Source organism: Camellia sinensis, chromosome 2 (genome assembly GCF_055761805.1).
Source record: "Camellia sinensis isolate YWXY chromosome 2, ASM5576180v1, whole genome shotgun sequence".
Lineage (NCBI taxonomy): Eukaryota > Viridiplantae > Streptophyta > Magnoliopsida > Ericales > Theaceae > Camellia > Camellia sinensis.
The window spans coordinates 108,366,862-108,388,451 of NC_138962.1; the positions used below are offsets into that span (position 1 = coordinate 108,366,862).

Consider the following 21,590-nt stretch of genomic DNA (forward strand, 5'->3'; position numbering starts at 1 on the left):
AAATCCATTTACAACCAATTGGTTTAGATCCAGGTGGCAAATCAGCAAGTATCCAAATATTGTTACCCATGATAGAATCCATCTCATCGTTTATTGCTTCTTTCCAGAAAGCAACATCTTGAAACTTCATAGCCTCCTCAAAGGTTAATAGATCTAAATCCATATTCAAAGAAATCATTGTTTGCTTACAATAAGCTTTCCTAGTTCCTTCTACAAGGTAAATAATGAAATCAGGGCCAAATGACTTCTCAGTCCTAGCCCTCTTACTCCTCCTTAGCTCAATAGGCTCATTTGGTTCATTAGTCTCAATAGGTTCATGTTGTTCACTTTCCTTTGTAGACATCAAAGGAGTTGATTCATTTTCTTGATTAGAATCCAACCTTGGAATAGTTGTGAAACGATTCTTATAAAATACCGCATCATGTGATTCAATGATGGTATTTGTTTCCACTGAACCATTGGGCTCTACTACCAAAAACCTATATGCTTTGCTATGTATAGCATAGCCAAGGAATATGCATTCAATTCCCTTTTCACCTAATTTCTTCCTTTTAGGTTCATTCAATCTGACTATTGCTATACAGCCCCATGTTTTCAAGTAACCAAGATTAGGTTTCTTGTTTTTCCAAAGCTTATAAGGAGTAACATCTCTTTCCCTTAGAGGAATTCTATTAAGTATGAAACAGACAGTGAGCAAGGCTTCACCCAAAAAATCAAAACTTAAACTGGAGTAAGAAATCATAGCATTAATCATTTCTGTTAATGTCCTATTCTTTCTTTCAGCTACTCTATTCTGTTGTGGTGTGTAGGGTGCAGAGTTCTTATAAATAATACCAACATTTTCACAATATTTTGGAAAATGATATTCACCGCCTCTATCAGACCTAAGTCTCTTTATTTTGATATTACACTGATTTTTTACTTATGTCTTAAAAATCTTGAATTTATCAAGCACCTCATCTTTTGAATGCAAAAGATAGATATGACAGTACTTAGAAAAATCATCAATGAATGTTGCAAAATATTTCTTACCATCTCTAGTGGAGGTACTATGCATGTCACAAACATCATTATGCACAAGTTCAAGCAAAGTTTACATTTTTCAAACATATCAGTGTCATACTTAGGAATTAAATCTAAATTAACCATATCATGCATTTTTTAGTATTAACATGACCTAAACGAGCATGCCATAAAGAAAGAGAATCAACAATATAAGCAGAAATAGATGTATTATTGATAATGTTAAGTTTGAACATTCCCTGATACATGTAGCCCTTCCCAACAAAAATTCCACCCTTAGACAGGACAAATTTGTCCGACTCAGATACTAACTTGAAACCATGCTTATTAAGTAGGCTTCCAGATACAAGGTTTTTCCTGACATCAGATACATGATAAACATTATTAAGACTTAAGACTTTTCCAAATGTAAACTCTAGATCCACCGTCCATTTGCCTTTGATAGCAGCAGTTGAAGAGTTGCCCATGTAGAGAACTGTTCCATCACTCACTTGTTCATAAGTAGTGAAACAACTCTTGTCATTACAGACGTGCCTTGTTGCTCCCGAGTTAATCCACCAGTCACCAGCATCTTCGAGCATATTCACCTCGGATACAACAACCACGAACTTGTTCTTGGCATTTGATGCTTCTAGCTTCTTCTTGTATCACCGGCATTCATTTCTGAAGTGCCCTAGCTTGCCACAGTGCTAGCAAGCACCTTTCGGCTTCTTAGCATTTTTCTCGGGTTGGGGTTCACGCTTATGCTTCTTTTTATTGAACCTCTTGCCATCATCCACCATGTGAACCTTGGAAGTCTGAGCCAATTGGTTTTCTTTACTTTCATGAAGTCTTGACTCTTCCTCAACTTGGAGGTGTTGAGCTAATTCCTCTAAAGTTAGATCTTCCATTTTGTGTTTCAGAGTTTTTTTAAAATCCTTCCAAGAAGATGGCAATTTCTCTATTATAGATAAAACTATAATAGATTCATCCATGTTCATATTCATTTGTCGAAACTTACTCAGAATATGTTGGATCTCATGGAATTGTTCCACAATGGGCTTTGTATCAATCACAGTAAAATGCTTAAAATTACTAACAAGAAATTTCTTACTAGTAGCATCCTCGGTGAGGTACTTTGACTGTAGTATGTCCCCGAGTTGCTTTGCTGTTTCCAGATGTTGATACACATCGAACAGAGAGTCTGACAGCGCATTTAGAATGTGTCCTCGGCAAATGTAGTCGTCATTCTCCCATTTGGTTCTGGTATGGGTTTGCTCCATAGTTTCATCTTCTTGCTCCACCGGATAGGGGGTAGTCAGCACATAGACCACTTTGAGAGTGGTGAGCAAAAAATGCATCTTCTTTTGCCAGCGACAGAAATTATTGCCATCAAACCAGTCAAGCTTCATGAAATCTTGAGTCATTTTCTGAATAGACATCGCCATATCTAAATATTGTCTTTAGATTGTTAGAATAATTCGTCTTGAATTCTTCAGTTTGTGGTCTTCAAGTTTTCAAAATTTGACGATGATTGTGTCTATGTAGAATAGAAATTTAATGCTTCAAGTTGCGTTACTTAATCGCTTTCCTAAAGACAGTATTTGCACTCAAAAAAGGTGTACAGGGGGTTACAACAAATTTGCCTCCAGGATACAATGAATCCTGATCTAAAGGATCAAGTCTACTGGTGTCTGCATTGACGACAGTAGATCAGAATACTCTTGATATAATCAAGAAAACCAAGACACTAATAATCAAATCTGCAGAACTTGATTACCAGTAAGAAAAGCAGAACTTTGCTTAAGAAACTCTTAATCGAAAACTCAAAATCAAGAGGGAAAGAGTGAGAGAGAGAATTGCAGGAATGAATTTTGAATTTTTAGATGGAATGAAATGGCTGATTTCGTAGCCTATTTATAGGCCTTGACGCACCAGATCTAATGGTCATGTCCCTTGATCGCATCCGATTAGATCTGATCGTTGGATCGACAATCTATGGTGTAGATAATTCTTACACCAAATAGACGCTTTGACTATCACACCTAATCATGATCGAGTGCCATCTCATCCGTACGATTGCGTGCATCTTCAATCAACAGCTATGATCAACTCGCTTTAGATCGGACACACAACCGTTTGATCGGTTGGTTGACTCATTGCCAACAGACGACACATCACTGCCACGTGGAGCTGACTGTATTCCACGTCACCCATGTCATTGCTCCAACTTGTCTGATGCAAATAGGAAAGCGCCCTCATGGCGCCTTGCACCCATGCAAAATGCGTCATCAAACGCCACACAGCCCACTGCTCACGCTACGCGCGCACGTGTGCGGATGGTGCGAAACACTATCCTTGCGGCATGGATGCATGTACACTAGCTTTCACCTCACAATTTCATATTTAAAGGAATATTCCATGTAGAACTTTATTAAGTGCTCTATTTTCCTTTCTTTCTGATGTGGGACAAAGCCCCAAGCTTAGTTCATGCTTCCCAAAGAAAAACATGGAAGGTTTTGAAAACACCCAAAAATAAACTATAAATTTGAAAACCCATTTCGAGAATTTCCTAATAGGACATACCTCAGTTGCTCATTTTTTTTTTTTTTTGGGTGAATACCTCAGCCGCTCATTGTCGTTGCAGGGCGCTGCTGCTCGCCACTCACTGCTGCTCATAGTTGCCATCGATCAAAGGATGTAGGGTTTGGGTTTGGAGAGAGAAGAGTGAGAGATAGGTTTGGGAATCTACAAAAAAATGAATTGAATTGTGTTGTGCTCTGTGTGTGGGCTGCTCTACTCCGCCATAGGAGGAAAAAGAAGAAGTTATGGGCAGTTTGAATTTTTACAGATCAAAGAATATGAAATTATTTTATACAAAATTAAATTTAAAAAAATACATACAATCACACTTATTTAGAAAATGTGATTAAAAAAAAGAAGATATAATCACATTTATTTAAAAAGTGAGATTAAAAATAAATATTATCACACTCACTCAAATCAAGTGTGATTAAAATATCAATCTATTTTTTTTTATCACACTTCCAACAAAAATGAGATATTTTCATTTGTCAAAGTGTGATCTTAAACTGTTTTTGTTGTAGTGAAGATTGATGTGTTTCTCATTCTCACTCTACAAGTTGTCCCTAACTTGCGGCTTCTGCCCATTGTATACAACGTTGGCCATCCATTTCGACTAAGTTCCCACAGATGATACCAAATTGTGGGTGTTGAAATCTAACCTCACAACCAAATCTCATCTCATCTTCGAGATTCAGTGAACAAAGTCGAAAGGAACGTGTTGGGATAGAGAAGCCTAACACCTATGCACAAGAAGACAACAAACCATAGTGGCTTGTCTATCCGGGGGCACTTCGACGATCAAGTCAGTCAACTTATCTCTCAAAGATAACAACTCAATCACAAAGCTCACAAAGTAAAACATACCTTAGACCTATTAGGGTGCCTTCTTTTTATAATAAACAATGCCCTCGTCCCTAAGAAGTCTTACTTCATAAGACTCTATCCCTTGCAATGACATCACTTATCAAGACTCAATGACATCACTTATCAAGACCTTTCTATTTAGATTAGAACAAACTCCTTTAAAAGTCCATCCTTACCCAAACATGCAGTCTAACATCACTAGGACTCTTGTCCCTTATCTAAATATCTCAGACTCCGATATGATCGCACCATATCTTAGCAATCCAAGACCACCCACATGGCACATCAACTAACGACTTAGGCCATATGGACAACCCAAAGTATGTCCTCACAAGAAGTGGTGGCAAGTTAGTAAAAGACCCACATGAAATAAATCCATCGAGAAAAAAAAGCCCATAAAAGAAAGGCCCAATTAATTTAAACAAAGCCAAGTCCACAAAAAGGCCCATGGACTATAAAGCGTAGCTAACCCATATATTAAAAGGTTAATTACACTTTACCCCCCTCTGATTTCACGTGGTAACACATTACCCTCTGGGATTTATAAATGTACTCATAAACCCCCTGTAATTTGAAGTGATGTGCAAAATTGACACATCCGCTAGACTTAACAACGCGTGGGCCAAACGCGTTAGAGAAGCGTGTATGTACTGGGATTAAGTGTTTTGGCGCCAAATTTGGCGCGTAAATTGACCAATTTGCCCTTTCAATCTCTTATAAAACCATTACACCACCAAACCCACAATTCCTCACCCAAAAATATAAAATCACTTCCATTTTTGAGGATATCATCCTCTCAAGGCTCCCACTATAGTGGACAAAGCTTAGCTTGTACATGCTACTGTGGTCAAAGATCTCCGGTAAAAACAGCGTGGACAGATGCAAACATGGAAAGAAGAGTTATAGGATGTGCACTTCCATTATTTATTAACTAGCAGTTGACCCGTGCAATGCACATATTATTTTTTTTCCAAAAATATTTTGATAGTACAATGTGTGTTATAAAAGAATAATTTTAATTAATTATTTTGATAATATTGGCTCTATCGTTCTATAAAATTGTTATTTGAATTCTTATATATATTAATTTTAGTTAAATTATTCGTGTATTTTGACAAAATTAGTTCCATCGTATTATAAAATTGTAATTATCATATAATAGTTTTGTATGATATATATTAAATTATAAAATAGTAAAATAAATACTCATTTTGATATTAAAAAATAAGTTAAATTAGAAGAGAAATTAGTAACATAAAATTAAAATTAAAAGTAATTCTAACTATTTTATTTTATTTTATATTCATTTGGAAAATAAAAATATGTAGAAATAGAAATTATATAAAATTTATTTAAAAAGTTAAATATAAATATGTTGTAGTTGGATTATCATATAATGATTTTATATGATATATATATATATATATATAAAATTATAAGATTGTAAAATAAATACTCTTAATTAAATTAAAATATCAACTATATAAAAGATATTCAACAGTGACTAACTATGAAAGAATCACATAATAACATTTAAACCCAAAAAGAAAAAATAATGAAAACATCCAAATGATAGATACATCTCAGTATGTGAAGTGATTAATTATCTGAAATATAATGTCAAAACATAAAAGAACTTACTGTTCAACAATTGAAAAAGTAACTCTAACAGTAAATTCAAACTTTAGAGGTTTCTCGACAGTATCATTGTTATGCAGATTTTTCATCCTATGAATTGTGATTATATGAAATAATGTTGGAAATAATGTATAATTTAATATATAGAATCACTATAAAATTTAAATGACAAATAAATAATATAGAATAATATAGAATTAGTATTGAGTATAGAATAATGCAGGTGAAAATAAGAAGGAAAAAAAAAAGAAGCAATTTAGCATTAAAAAAAATCCTAATACCCTTGAAAAGAATTAAGAAGAAAAACGTGAAACACAAAATTGGTATTGAATTTGTAGATGATCTCAATTTACGATGAAAAATATATAAAAAATAAATATTTGTCCAATAAAGTCCATATAAAATAGGTAAAAATAGTATAATTTAAATTAGATTTGTGTTTGTGCAGAATTTTATATGTAATTAAGAAAATAAATGCTGAGCATGAGAAAAACACTACTTTTAATATATATATATATAATTAAGTAATTAACATATTTATTTTTTTATGTTCTATAATATTTAATTACAAATCTGAATTTATTTATTAAAATTTTCAAATTCATGCTACTTGTGAGTACTTTAAGTGGGTTCACCCACCATTGTGCCACCGCTCGTGTGATCTACTACCAAGAGTTGTGCAACAAGTAAATCATATAGAGTTAGAGGTTGAAAAAACTCGAAAAAAAGAGAAGTTGTATTGAAGATTTTTTTTTCTAGGACGCTGGATACTAGTTTTATGCTATATTGCATATACTCTAAAAAGAAAAAAAGAAAAAAAAAATGCGTTATCTAACTTGATATGAGGAAGGAATATATGTAATATGGAAGATTCTTTTGAGATATAAATGAAATATATTTGAAGCATTATAAAACCTGTTGACTAACAACATTTGAAAACTTGTTCACTAAGCATATTCACCAACATTTTATCAATATTTCAATTACAAAACATGTTCGCTAACAACACTTCAACTTGTTGAAACTATTGTTTTAGTTATCCAAAAATATTGTTTTAGCAACCCCAAGTAATAGGCCTTACAAAAATCACCATTAACACTTCAATTACAAACATGTTCACTAACAACATTTAAACCTGTTGAAAATATTGTTTTAGCTATCCAAAAATCACCAAAATCAACATTTCAATCACCAGAAAATTGCTTTGTCTCTAATCCATCAACCCATTTTCCTTTGTCCTTTTCACTCCTCCCAAGTGCTGCAAATCCCTTTCAAAATTGGGGCACTTGTCCACCAAATGGTGTAAACAGATTGGATATAACTGCAGGGAAATGTCAACAATATTACAAATAATGTGTTATGTTTATGCAATATTACAAATAATATGTCAAGGCTTATGCTTGAGGGACTGAAGGCATATTTGGCTGGGAAGTAGAACTAGCAAGCCCTCTAGCTGATGCACTTCCACTTGCACTTGCTCCATAAGGCATTGCTGGTTGTGTTTGAGCTATACCTAGATGGTATATAGTTGGATGAGTAGTGGCTGCTTGTTGGGATAAAAATGGATGCATGGTAGCTGATTAAATGAAGATGAGTATGTGGCAGCTTGTTGGGATGAACCATTTGACAACTATATTTCATACAAATTAAAATGCACAAAATTAAACAATTGATATTGATATGAATTTAATTTGTATAGAAATAGTGCATTAAAATAAATTGAAATGTACCTTACTTGGTTGACTTGCAAATTTCCTAGAAATGGTGCTTTGTCCACCCCTTCTCTTGTAAAGTTTGGATTTTTTTATGTACTGGACCTTTGCATGATCTTTTGTTGTGTCCAAAACTCATACACTTTACACATTGGACGATTTTGTTCTTCCTTAACACCTTATGCAGATTCTTGGGCTCATCAGTAGCTTTCTTCCTCTTTTTTCTAGGACTTCTTGCTGGTTTTCTATTGTAAGGAGGGGCTATGGTTTCATATTCAGTCTGAATCCAATCATGTTCCCTCGACACAAACTTTGTCATGAAATAATATGTCCTCAAGTATGTCTCCTTGGGTGGGATGCCTTTGGGGGGTTGCCAAGTGCGCCCGACAGTTTAGACTCCCAATCTCTTGATCTAGTCTTACCAGTACAGTGTGAAATAGAAAATGAGAGTCCAAATCTAGCAGCTTCTGTAGAAAATTCATTTTACTGCAAACATTTGCTAAAAATGGACTACATCATCAAATCTCAGAGTCATAATCTAATTTTTTAAGGAAATTAAGAAACCCGTGACTTATGTTAAAGGCCGCTGTCCATCATAATCAGAGTGTCTTGGCTTGAGAACTTAGGTATGAGAAGGGGAAAGTCATTAATTGAGCACCCCCACTCACCCGATCAAAAGATCGGCCTCTATTAAGTCATGATGTGGTTTTTATAGTCAATATATGTTCATATCCTGATTATTATTAATGCTAGCATTACTATATGAGGCAATCTAGTATAGATTGTATTGCCAATTTTAGTTATGTTTTGATTTCATGCATTTTAAAAAGTCTTTGTGTATAAACTCGGCGGTGTAAGAATCAATCACATTCCAATACAAGCAACACAACCTCCATCCACTAGCATTCATACAGATATCTTATTTAAGCATTTAGCCTCATGGTATAACAATGGATATCATAAAGGACATATACACACAATGTGCTAAAGTAAGGAAATGCTCACCTTGTACTTCAGGAGAGCCAAAAGAATGTATTAGAGTATGCATGATCCTATATGCAAATAACTAAAGCAATACATACGGAATGACTCTAGGGGTCCAACTTACTAACAAATGACATATGTATCATCTCAAGTCATGAGGTAGCGCATATAATCAAGTTGGAAGGAATAAACCCACTGTAGCTGGTTTCTCGTGCTCCTCGGAGGGATTTAGTCACCTCGGATGCGATTGCCCTACAGTTCGGACTCTTGTGGTTATGAATCTGGTTCCATAAGTGCAATGTGAAATAGAAAACAAATGAGAGTCCAAATCCGGCAAATCTTAGAAAATCCATTAATCATCAGAGATGCCAAAAATGGACTACATTATCAGATTTCAGAGTCGTCACCCAAATATTTTTGAGAAATTTAGGAAACCCGTGACTCGTGCTAAAGGCCACTTGTCTATCATAACTAAAGTTGTTTCGGTTGGGGAACTTAGGTATGAAAGGAGAAGGTCATGAACGGAGCACCCCACTCACCCGATCAAAGATCGGCCTCTACTATGCCATGATGTGAATTTTATGGACATTATATGCTTATATTCTGATTATTAATAACGCTGACATTACTATGTGAAGCAAAACAAGTATAGACCATGTCACTTACTTTGGAATGCTTTGATTTTATGTTGTTTGAAAGAGTTTTTGAATATGTGTAACTCAAAGGAAAAACGAGTCATATGTACCATAATCAAAGTCATTCCAATCTAAGCAAAATAGCTTCCATCCACAGACATTTATAGAGATATTTCAAGTAAGCGAGTAGGCTCATAGTAGTATGCTCGGCATGGCAACGAAGACACACATGCAATATAGTAAAGCAAAAATGCTTACCCAAAACTCGTTCGAGGCAAGCCCAAAGGAAAAGAAGATAGTTAGCAAAATGTATGCATCCTAAAAATGCACATGACTAATGCAATAAATACACAATGAAACTATTAACTTCGGCTACTAATATGACATGTGAAGCAACTCAAAGCATGACGTAGCACACACAATCATTTAGGAAGTAGTAAAAACACTATATATGATAAGCCAAATTTTAATGTGTGCTAAAATAGATGCGAGGCATGAGAATGATGGAAACAAAAATGTGATGCTTTGTGCAACTATGGTAAGCATGTAAGTAAAAGGGAAAAAGAAATAGGGGTTGAAAGACATACATCAAATGTTACAAATTTGCCCTCTTTACAAGAGAGTCTAAATGGCCTAATCAACTAATTATTATAACACCAAATGAATTAACTAATTATTACATTTGCAAATATTACAACAAACAAAAACATGGACAACATGCACGCGACTAAGAACATCCTTCAGAAACTGCTCTATCTGCTCTCTGAAGAACTGTCCTGTTTTACCCTCAACCACTGTTTTGTTTTGCCAACAACAGTCCTCTATGTGTACACTCTGAAGCCCAGCCGAACCATAATGAGGCCTGATTGAGTCCAATGAAATACGGCCGTGCCTAAGTTTGGCCCAAAAAACCTGTTTTGTTTTGCTGAAAAACCACCACTACCGTACAAACAAAGTGGTCGGCTGGCCTACTGAACTGGTCTGTCGTACAAGATTTTGGTCGGCCGGCCACTGTTGCTGGTGAAAGACCTGTTGCAACAGAACTGAAACAGAGCAAAAACAGAGAGTTTCCAAAGGATGTTCATCCTTTATGTCATTCCCTATCATGAAAATATTCAAGGGAGGGATAGATTGGCTTCTCAAATCATCAACTATTGCAAATTTGTTGCATGATGATCTTAGAAGCAATAGGAAAAGGCTTTACTAAATACAACGAAAAACAAGACTATTCTATTTACCTATTTCTTATCATGAAGTTACTTCAGGGAAGAGATAGACATGCTTCACAATTCATTAAACATCACAAGATAGTATGTGACGATTATAGAGCAACTAAAATGAAAAATAATAACAAAAAGCACATGATTATCAAAAAAACTTAAACACACGACTCGCCAAAACTATTGACAACTTCTCTTTTGTTCATGGAATAAGGATGTGGCATCCATTTCCATGTTTCGAAATGGTCGGAAAGAGAGTTTTTCAACACTTTGACACAGAAGCTATCACCTAGCTTCAAGGTGTACAACAATAGTATGAAAACAAGAAATTTATATCTAGTTAAGCAAACTTGTGGCAGGGTGGCTAAGCCTAATCTCTAATCCTCCTATGACCATAAGGTTCCAAGATACATAAGGAAAGCTATAAACCAAAGTAAAGCGATCAACTTAAACGAATTGGCCGCTATATCCTAAATACGTGAAATCCATGAGGTTCTACAACAATACAAATATGATATTCAAAGCATAAATTAACACATTAAATAGCACACAAACAACACAAAAACAGTGCTGAAAATCAATTTTAGGAGGTGGAAAAAGTGAGCAAAAATGGAAGAAAGCCAAGAGGTTTCATCTAGCAAACAAGCCTAAGGAAGGGTGGCTAACACCTTCACTTTTTGTAACTTTAAATCACATATTTCAGGCTCAAAATACTCTGAAAAACAGTATGTAAAGACAAGAAAAAGAGAGAGAAAAAGTGATGAAAGAGAGTTCAAAGATCAACCTCTTGAAAAGAGGAAGAGCTTCTTGATTCACAAATTTCAATCTAAACACTATCAAGTATCTGAAATCAGGCTCAAAGCTTCAGGAAAAAGCTTCAAGTTTGAGCTTCAATGGTGTGTCTATAGTGTATCTATATTCAAGATAGTAGAGAGGTGCTTTGAATTGCCTTCTAAGCTCTTAGGGAATTTTGTTCAACCTCTAAAACCTAAGGGGAGGGGCTGCATTTATAGATTTTGAAACATTTTGGTCGAAAATATCTTCAAAAGAGAACATCTAGCCAAAGCCCGTGCATGGGAACAGCCTGCTGCTGCAAAGTATCTGCTTCGCTGAACATGGTCAGCCAACCAATCAATTGTACGGCCGGCCCAAAAAAGTGGCCTGCTGGTCATTTTTTGGTCTTGCTACCACTAAGATCCGGCCAGGCCAAAATACACACGGTCGGGTCCTAAACTTTGAAAAGAGGATTTTTAAGGGTCTAAAACATTTTGGTCAACATGGGTGTAAGGTTGGGATTAGAGCTCGAATATGAATTTCTTTGCTGAAGATTTGAAAGATTACACAGTATAACATTTCATTATCGAGTCTGGAATGAAGTGCCCAAATCTTAAGGGCAGTTAAAAATAGGGTGTCTATACCCACAAATGCAAATGAGCCAAACCCGAATGCATGTAAAATGGATGCAAGTCATGAATATGATAAATAAATATCATGCTATGTATATACGAAAGCACGTAAATAAAAGGGATAGAAAGACATGTGGTTGGAGGATTATTACAACAATTCAAATGAAAAGAGAGGGAGAAGAAGAGATTATTACAACAATTGAATAGATAAAGAAAGAAAAGACGTGGGGTTATAGAAATTATTACAACAATGAATAGATTTAGCCAAATTACTGTTAAATCTAACAAATCATATTAAATAAATAAAGAAATCTGATCAGCAGCTCCAGAACCACCTAGTGGAGCGCTTCCCAGAAACTGTCTATTTTGTTCTTGGGAAAATCATTCTACCAGACATAAAATGGATCGGCCGACTATTAGCCAAACACTTCTTCCGAGATAATGCAGGAGGTCCAAAACAGAGATAAAGAACATTTTCCAAGGGGTGCTCATCCCTTCTACCTCTTCCTCTCATATTAACACTTTAGGAGGAAGTAGATGGGCCTCAATCCTCAACAATAGTATGCAACATATATGTACAATAGACATTTTGCAATAAATCACCAAATTAAATAGATTAAAGCAAGATCAAATTCAAGCTTAAGAAATATATGAGAACCTATATCATCTCTTTGTGAATAAAAGTAAGTTAATACCCAAATCCATCCTAGAGAAATCAACCTTTCATCAAAACAAGAATAATTAATGAAATTTTGCTTTTAGTCTCAAGATTATTTAGTGCCAAGCAATTGATCTGGGACTTCTGCATATTGCATTATTTCCTCTATGCTAAGAGGAAATACATGAGTCAATTATCGTTAAAATGAAGTCATGATTTTGATGTGCAGATTTTCTTATCTCTTATTTGGTCATGTTTGTTTAGAGGTGGAACTGATATTTAGTTGCTGCGTTAGAAGTGTTAATGTGCAACCAATTGGTACATTATATGTTTGAGCTTTCAGGTTGAGGACTTGGATTATTTAGGCCCCATTTGGTTAGATGGAGTCATGGAACGTAAAAGAAAGTGAAAAAATCTAGTTTTTGCGTGCAAGAAATGGAAAAATGTCGTAGAAAGTAGGAATCATATAATGACTTAAATTTCTTGAAAATATGGCTTGTTACTTCCTGGAAAAAAACGAAAGTTTTTTTTTTTTTTAACTTTTCTGTGAAGGTTACTATTATTATTATTTCTTGATCGGCAAAAGAAAAACCTTTATTTTTTTTGATCGTCAAAAAAGATACTTTATTGATGGAATAAAACAAGTACAAAGTATAAGACAGATTACATCAATAAAGAAATGGTAGTGCAAAAGCATCACAATGAGCTAAATGATCACAACTAGGTTGGCACCACAAAGTTCATCCTATCATTTGCTAGCACCCCAAAGTTGGTGAGGGACCAACGCGGACACACCATAGAGCACCAAAACAGACCAAAAAACAGAATTGAAACATAGCCCAGACTCAACGTCATTTTGAGAGCCTTGAGCTCCTATTACTAGCATAATTACCATCCATATAGAGCAGCTCCCAACCTCAAGCAAATCATGCAGCTTTAAACACCTGAAAGCAACACCAAAACTGACTTGGAATAGCAGCAATAGAGAGTAGCTGCCAGAGTGTGTTGAAGAAGCCACCAAAAGTGCAGTTGGGTATAGCATACCCACACCTTCAGCAAACACCAAAGCATTGCATCAAGAAAGGAAAAGAGATGGGCACAAAAAACATCATAGCAAAACATACCAATCCCAACCAGGTTGACACCGATATGCCCGCCCAATCACTTGCTAGCACACCATCAAGAGTTGATGAACGTTATTGTTTATGAATTGGATTCCCACTTTATCCACAATCTAAATGCAACTTCTCAAAAAATAAAAGAATTTTCTCTTAAGGGCGATTAATAGCACAGTGGCATTTAGTAAAAATATTTTCAAATAAATGACAAATATTAAAAATATTAATAATTAAAATTCAGCAATGCTAGGTATCATGAAAAATCTTTCATGAAAATAATCATGAAAGCTTTATGACCCTTAGATTACACTTAAAATAAAGCACCACACACTAATCAAGGTAATCCAAGGATCATAAATTTTTCATGATTATTTTCATGACAAAATTTTCATGATCCCAACTTTTCCCATTAAAATTATAAACTTTTTCATGAAATTATAATAATTTTTAAAAGTCACCACTGAAAGGTAGTTTGCCCTTCTTTTAACTCCCCTTCAATTTAAATGTAAATAATTAAATCTTATTTTCTTGTGATTTTTTGGAAAAACTTTCTAGTAGCCAAAATGCATGTTCAAAAGTTATTTTTCCTTTCATTGACTATACTTCATTTTCTTTCACATTCTCATAAATATATTTTTTAGTTCTAACCAAACAAAGTCTTAAGCATTGAACCATTGTCATGGAGAAGAAGGGCTGACATGATACACTATGACCAGCAGTTTGTTTGTCATATGAAAGGTGAAAGTGGAAAAATTGTCAACACTTGAAATTTTAGCAATGCTACTCAATCTAAGTTGGTTCAAGTTACATCGTAATTGAATTTAATTTTTCGAAGTTAGTATTCATCTTGCTAACCTAGAGCAGAGCAGAGAAGCAGGTTATAAAATTAAAAACTATGGCTATGTGCTTAGTGAATCAGCTTAGGTCTTTTATGGCCTGTATGCATGTAACTATTGAACCATCACCCCTCTAGCAGAATATTTTATATTAGTATATAAAATAATTCTGTGATGAGAAGATTGTATTATCATCCCTGAACTATCCTCTCTTGAAGACTCAGTCAGTAACGTAATTTTCTCGCTTACATTTTTTCAGTTAGAGGTATGGGCTGAACTACTTTTAGGATCCCAAGTACAGCCGGTAAAGAGAAAATTTGTTGTTTATAGTACAGAAAAGTTCATTTGTGCAGGATTGACTACACTACATATTAGGTAAAAACTTACTAGCAAAGGAGTATTTACTGTGAAGCGAAAGCTTTCTTTCAAGAACTCTGAAATTGTGACTCATTTTATCTTACAAGTTAAATGATTACTAGATTGCCTATAATTTATCCTTGGGTTCCCATCAAAAACAAACAAACAAGCAAACAAATCCTTGGGTATTTATTTTGCCTATATTGGCTCTCCATGAAATAGGTCATTCATGCACTTTAAACGGCCAAGCTAATCATGCATGCATGCTTGATTTTGATTTTGATTTTTTCATTCAATGAACCATGTTTGTGTAGCAAAGTTACTCATCAATTATGTTCTTGAATGTTTCTTCTGCCAACATGTTCATTCCCTATGATAGGAGATGAAGGAAAGTTAACTTAATGATGTTGGATGAAACCATGAAAATGTTAAATTGGTGTTACGAACTTGGTGGCTATGCGATGTTCTTATCTTAAGATAAGTGTGACATATTATTGCTGATAAGATTCCTGTAATTGTTGAATGATTCTGGATCTAGGAAGCACACTTCAAAATGGGGTGTACTGGGCAATGGTACGCGGCAGGCGCGTTTTCACGTGTCAAATATACCACGTGGCATGTCAATTTTTTAATTATAATTTTTTTTGCAAGACAAGTTGGGGACACTTCACAAACATACCACTACAAGAAATGTCACTTTTGGCTACCAAAATATTGGTCGCCAAAAGTCAAAAATTTAGTCGCCGAAATGCTTTAGCGACCAAAATATTTTGTCGCTAAGCTCGTCGCCTTTACCCTGTCGGCGATAGTACTGGCGACTAAAATTTGTTTGGTCGCCGAAAGTGACTACATTTCGCTACTAAATTTAATTTAGTCGGCAAAAGGTATGTTTCCGCCACTAAAGTATTTGTCGCCAAATGAGGCTTTTTGGCTACTAACTTGTTGTGGTCGGGGAAGGTATCACTTTTAGCTACTAAATAATTCGTCGCTGAAAGTACACATTGGTGATTTGCGGCGGTGTCGGTGGTGATTTGCGGCGGTGGCGGTGTGACGTGCCGTGGTGGGGTGGTGAGCCGGGGGTGAGGTTTGGTGGTGACTGTTCTGTATGTGAGAGAGCTGTGTGTGTGTGTATGAGAGAGAACAGAGATCTTGTGTCTGTGTGAAAGAGGGGCGCGGGCGCCAATATTCAGTTCCCTCTAAAACAAAAATATTGTTTCTACCTTTAGCGACTAAACTTATATTTGGTCGCCAAATAATAATCAATACCGACTAAACTTTTTGTAGCCAAAAGTGTAATTTAGCCAAAAGACCAGTAGCGACTAAATGTCAATTAGTCGCCGATTAGTTTTATAAAATCTCTCCAAATTTTGAAATTAATCCCTCCAAATTTTTTAGTTTTGGCGACTAAACTTTCTTTTTGTCGTTGAAAGTACGTTTTTGGCGACTAAAAGTTTGGTTGTCAAAGAGAAAAATTATTTGTTTATTTTCCATTCAGCTACTAAATATTTTTGTAGCGAAAAGTCAATATTCGGCGACTAAATTTTTTTTTTGTCGCTGAAAGTACATTTTTGGCGACCAAAGTTTAGTCGCCAAAGAGAAAAAAATTATTTTTTATTTTCTATTCAGCTACTAAATATTTTAGTAGCCAAAAGTCGATAATTGGCGACTAAACTGTTTTTTTGTCTCCAAAACCTATACTTTTGGCTACTAAATTTTTTTAGTCGCCAAAAAATTTTACTTTTGGCTACTAATGTTGTTTTAGTCGCCAAAACCTATACTTTCAATGACCACAAATTTTTTTAGTCGCCAATTTGGTCGCCGTAGGTGCATTTTCTTGTAGTGTACGTGTCCTATGTTCAAACATGCCTCAAGACATTTTTTGATCATTTTTGTTTTATAAAATTGATTTGCGATCAAAGTAAAATATATGGAAACAAAGAGGGGAAAGTGGGAGAAAAAATTAAAATTATATCTTTGTGTCTTAAATTTATATTCATATATGTAGCAAATATAAATATATAAAAGAATATATATTTTTTCCAATTCTTACCATATTCGTATTCATATTTTAATTTTTTCAAAGTCACGTATCACGTGTCCATGTTTTTTTTAGTTGGTTGGGAAATGACATGGTGCTTGATCATACTTTTTCTAGTGTCACAATCACTAATAGATCTTAAGCCTAATTTTCTCCACCATCTTTATTTATTTATTCCATTATACATTTTTTATTTTATGCTTATCATTTGGTGGTAGAGGGTGGGAAGGATTCTAGTTGCTGGTGAAAAATATCTTCTTGGAAACTATATTCTTCTCCAAATTAGCAAGCATTTCTAGGCTTACGAGTAAACGTGGTTCGGCTCTGTAAAACAGGCTCAGGACAAAGAATTGCGAAATCGTTTAATTCTCTTCTTCATGTTCTTTTTTCATTTTCTTTTTCGTTTTTTTTTTTATAAAAAAAAAATCTCTTATTTTCTATTTTCGTACGTGTATTGGATAACTAAAAAATTGAAAAATTGTTGCTTCAGCTTCATAAGATGGGTGAGGCAGTTTAACCTAAAAGAAAGCACTCCAAAATTTTATATGTGTATTTATAGAAAGTTTGAATTCCTTACTTCATCAAAGCTCTTTGCTGCTTGGGATAGGTAACATACGCAACATAGAATTTTATTTATTTATTTTTCACATTCAAGCGTTCATAGTTTGATTTCCTTACACTTATTGAGGTGGTGCCACAGTTCTAGCCTAAGGGTGTATAATAGATTCAGAAAATCTGATAACCGAACCAATTCAACTTTTGTGGATTGCGTTGGTTTGGTTCTTTCAATACAATGGTTTGGTTCTTAGTTGCACAAAGTGGAAACGGGAACAGGAACGAGAGCGAGAGCGGGAGCGGGGAAGCGTGGCCATGTAAAGGAGTTATAATTTTGGAGCGTTTATATATTATTTTTATTAAAATATTTTTAATTTATCTATATAACCAATTAAAAAAAAATTAACATATATATATGTTAGAAATTTTTTATTTTTATGTAATATTTAATTAATTAAATACAACATAAAAAATATTTTTTAAAAATAAATAACAAATAAAAGTAGTAAAGTGATATTTTTTAGAACACTAGTCATTATCTTTGAATAAAATTTATTATATTTTATTTAATAAAACAACATTTATGTTTTATTTAAATATATATTTTTTATTTTTTTATCTTATATATTATTTTTATTGATAATATTTTTAATTTATATATATATATATATTAAATAATATATATAAATATATTGTGAGATATATATATTTTTTTCTCCAATTAATATTTGAAATATATTATAACTATCATAAATTTTTATAAATTATATTTTATTTTGTGTTGTTAGATTTTACTTAGAATTAAAATCTATTTATTTTGTGGATATAAAAATTAACATATATATATAACCCATTACATTTATTTATATTTATAAAGGTAAAATAAATAAATAGAAAATATATGAGAATAATTATAAATACATTTAATATTTATATTATAATCCAAACAAATAAAAAAAGAAAGAAAGACTTAGACAGAATCAAAAAAAAAAAATAAAAAAAAAACAAAAGAAAGGGAGAAGAGAGGCTCAGTCAGAGGCGAGAGAGAACAACGAAGCGAGAGGCAAGAGAGGAGACAGAGAGAAGAGGAGGAGGCGATTGATCGAGAGAGAAGAAGAGTAGATCGAGAGAGGAGATGAGATCGATCGAGGGAGATAGGAGATGAGATCGATTGATCGAGAGAAGAGGGATAGACAGATCGAGAGGAAGAGAAGAAGACAGATCCACGATCTGATTCACATTCCTCTAGCATCAAACTCGTGATTCTTCTACGAATCTAAGTCAGAAGTGTAGAATCGCGCTTTTGAGGAAGAATCGTGAGCAAGTTGAACGATTCCTGCTACTAAGGTTTGGTTTTGTGTTTGAAAATCATGAACTGATAAGAATAGTTTGGTTTTTGGTTTATAACATGCTTAATTGAATCAATCCAAAACCCGAAGTTATATATATATACACATACATACATACATACATACAAAAATAAAAAGATAAATTACACTGATCTCCTTTGAGATTTATAGAAAATACAATAAATTTCACAGTTTTGATATAATTACATTGAGCTCTATTAAAATTTTAATTCATATAATATTTAGTCCATTTTTTATCAATAGTTTGTTAGCTATATAGATGAAAAAATGACGTTGTCATTTTTATTACACCAAAATGTATACTTTACGTTGTTTATTTTTGTGTTTTTGCACCATGTGAATTAGTTTTAATACATTTTGCCTTATTAAAAGAGAGATTAGTTTTATTATGTCAAAACTGTGAAACTTACTATTTCCCCCCTTCCCCATCTTAGGGGAAGTTAGTATAATTTACCCTAAACAAAATTATGAAAAAGGGGATTTTTTTTAAGGTCCCTGGTATTAGGATTTTATAACATAAAGAACATCTAATATTTTCATAATGTCTAAGGTCCCTCACACATTGTTCTAAAGAAATTTCAATCTAGAGAAATTCTCTGAACTTCCCAAAGAAATTCTTTCCAAATTTCTCTGGACTTTCAACTTTTTAGAGAAATTCTCCATAAATTTCTTTGGACTTTCTCTGGATTTCCCTTGCACATTTTATTGTCAATAAGCAACATTTTGAAAGATTTTGAAAAACTAAAACCAGCTTTTGCACTTGCCAAGCTTAACATGTAAGTTTAGAATTGAATGGCTCATTATAGTATGACAGAGGCAGTGTGGACTCGCCTTTTTTCGCGCCCCACCTTTCGGAAAGAGTTTGAAAAGAAGGCCTCACAGTTTGGACTCCCACGGTTTTGAATCTAGTCTTATAAGTGCAATGTGAAACTGATAAACACCAAAGAGTCCAAACCCGGCAAACCTTTTTGAAAAATCGATTTTAAATCAAATAATGCCAAAATTGGACTACTTTGCCAGATACAGAGTCGCCACCTAAATATTTTATTTTTGGAGAAAATTAGGAAACTCTGACTCGTGCCAAATGCCATGTGTCCGTCATCACCACAGTTGCCTTAGCTCGAGAACTTGGGTACGAAAGGGGAAGGTCCTGAAATGAGCACCTCCGCTCGCCTGATCAAAGATCGGTCTCTACTAATCATGATATGATCTTTTATAAACATTATGTGTTCTTGTTCTAATTATTAAACTAGCTTTACTATGTGATGCGCACATGCAAGTATAGACTAGTTTGCTTAATTTGGAACAATTTAACTCATGTTTGTTTGTGAAAATGGTTTGAATTTGCCACCTCAAGTGGGCTTAAAGTTTGCGGATTTGCCACCAAATATAGTGGGCTTAAAAACATGATTTGCCACTCAACAAAGTGGGCTTAAAAATGCGCATTTGTTGAATCGTTCCAATTCAAACCACAAGCCCTCTTCCATAGGCATTCATGCAATTTAGCATTTAAGCACATAGCCTCATGGCAAGCATGCGAAACATGGCAACATGGCAATCACACTCATGCAAGTATGCTAAAGCATAAAAACTCACTGAGTACTCCAAGCCAAAACAAAAATTAGTTAGAAAAATGCATGATCCTAACTATATAAAATGCCTAATGCAACACATGCAATAATGCAATTAATAGGCTCGGCTACTAATATGGCATATGAAACAATTTGATAACATGCAGTTAAACACGTATTCAGATAAGATATTTGAAATTGCAATGCAGTTTGGATGATGCGCCAAGCTTCGGTGCATGTAATACGAATGAATGGATGCAAACATGCAAGCATAAGGTATGCTAATTAAAACATGTCCCTAATCTAACCATCGAAAGCGATTAAATAAAAGGGAGAAAGACATGGGGTTGGAAGACATACACACACACATGCACGCTTATTACAACATTATGCCCTCGCGAAGGAGGGTCCGAATGGATAAGTTAACCAACTAGTTACGCTAATTAAGCTAACTATTACAAACCAAAACTAATTAACTATTTTAGCTAATTAATTATTACAAAACGAAATCGAATAACTAGTTAAACTAAGTAATTATTTACGATACTTAATTAGCTACAATTAATTAATTACAACATGCATCTAACGCTAATTAAACCAACTAGCTAATCCCGAGAAACGGGGAATGCATGCATGCTAGATCCTTCACCCGAAAAAGCCACTGCTTTGCTATTACAAGCCTTTGTTTGCACATATTATCACTGAAAATTGTGCCAACTTCCAGAACACCTCTGCTCCACCTCAGGAACACACTGTACAAAAATCATTAATGGCCGACAAGAGGGACAAGGGGCCAGTCGGCTACCAATGGTGGCCGGTCGGCCACTGATGGTGGCTGTCGGTCACTGCTGGTTCACACCTCCATGTTGCAACAGAGAGAAAGACAGAGCAAAACATTGTATTCTCACAGGTTGTCTGTACTGTTTACCCCCCTTATCATCACACAAGCTCAAACGAGAGAAACTCTTGGCCCTCAAACCATGAATCAAGCAATTTTCATGCATGATGGCTAAGGAACCAAGTTTGTAGAAGTTCAATAA

General features: G+C 34.4%; 1 protein-coding gene across 1 annotated transcript; it reads right to left on the reverse strand.

Moving 5' to 3' along the window:
- Positions 1-1,712: 1,712 nt before the first annotated feature.
- On the reverse strand, positions 1,713-2,450 carry LOC145818003 (uncharacterized). The gene has a single exon (XM_082912773.1). The coding sequence runs from the start codon at positions 2,448-2,450 to the stop codon at positions 1,713-1,715; it is 738 nt and encodes a 245-aa protein (XP_082768899.1).
- Positions 2,451-21,590: the final 19,140 nt, after the last annotated feature.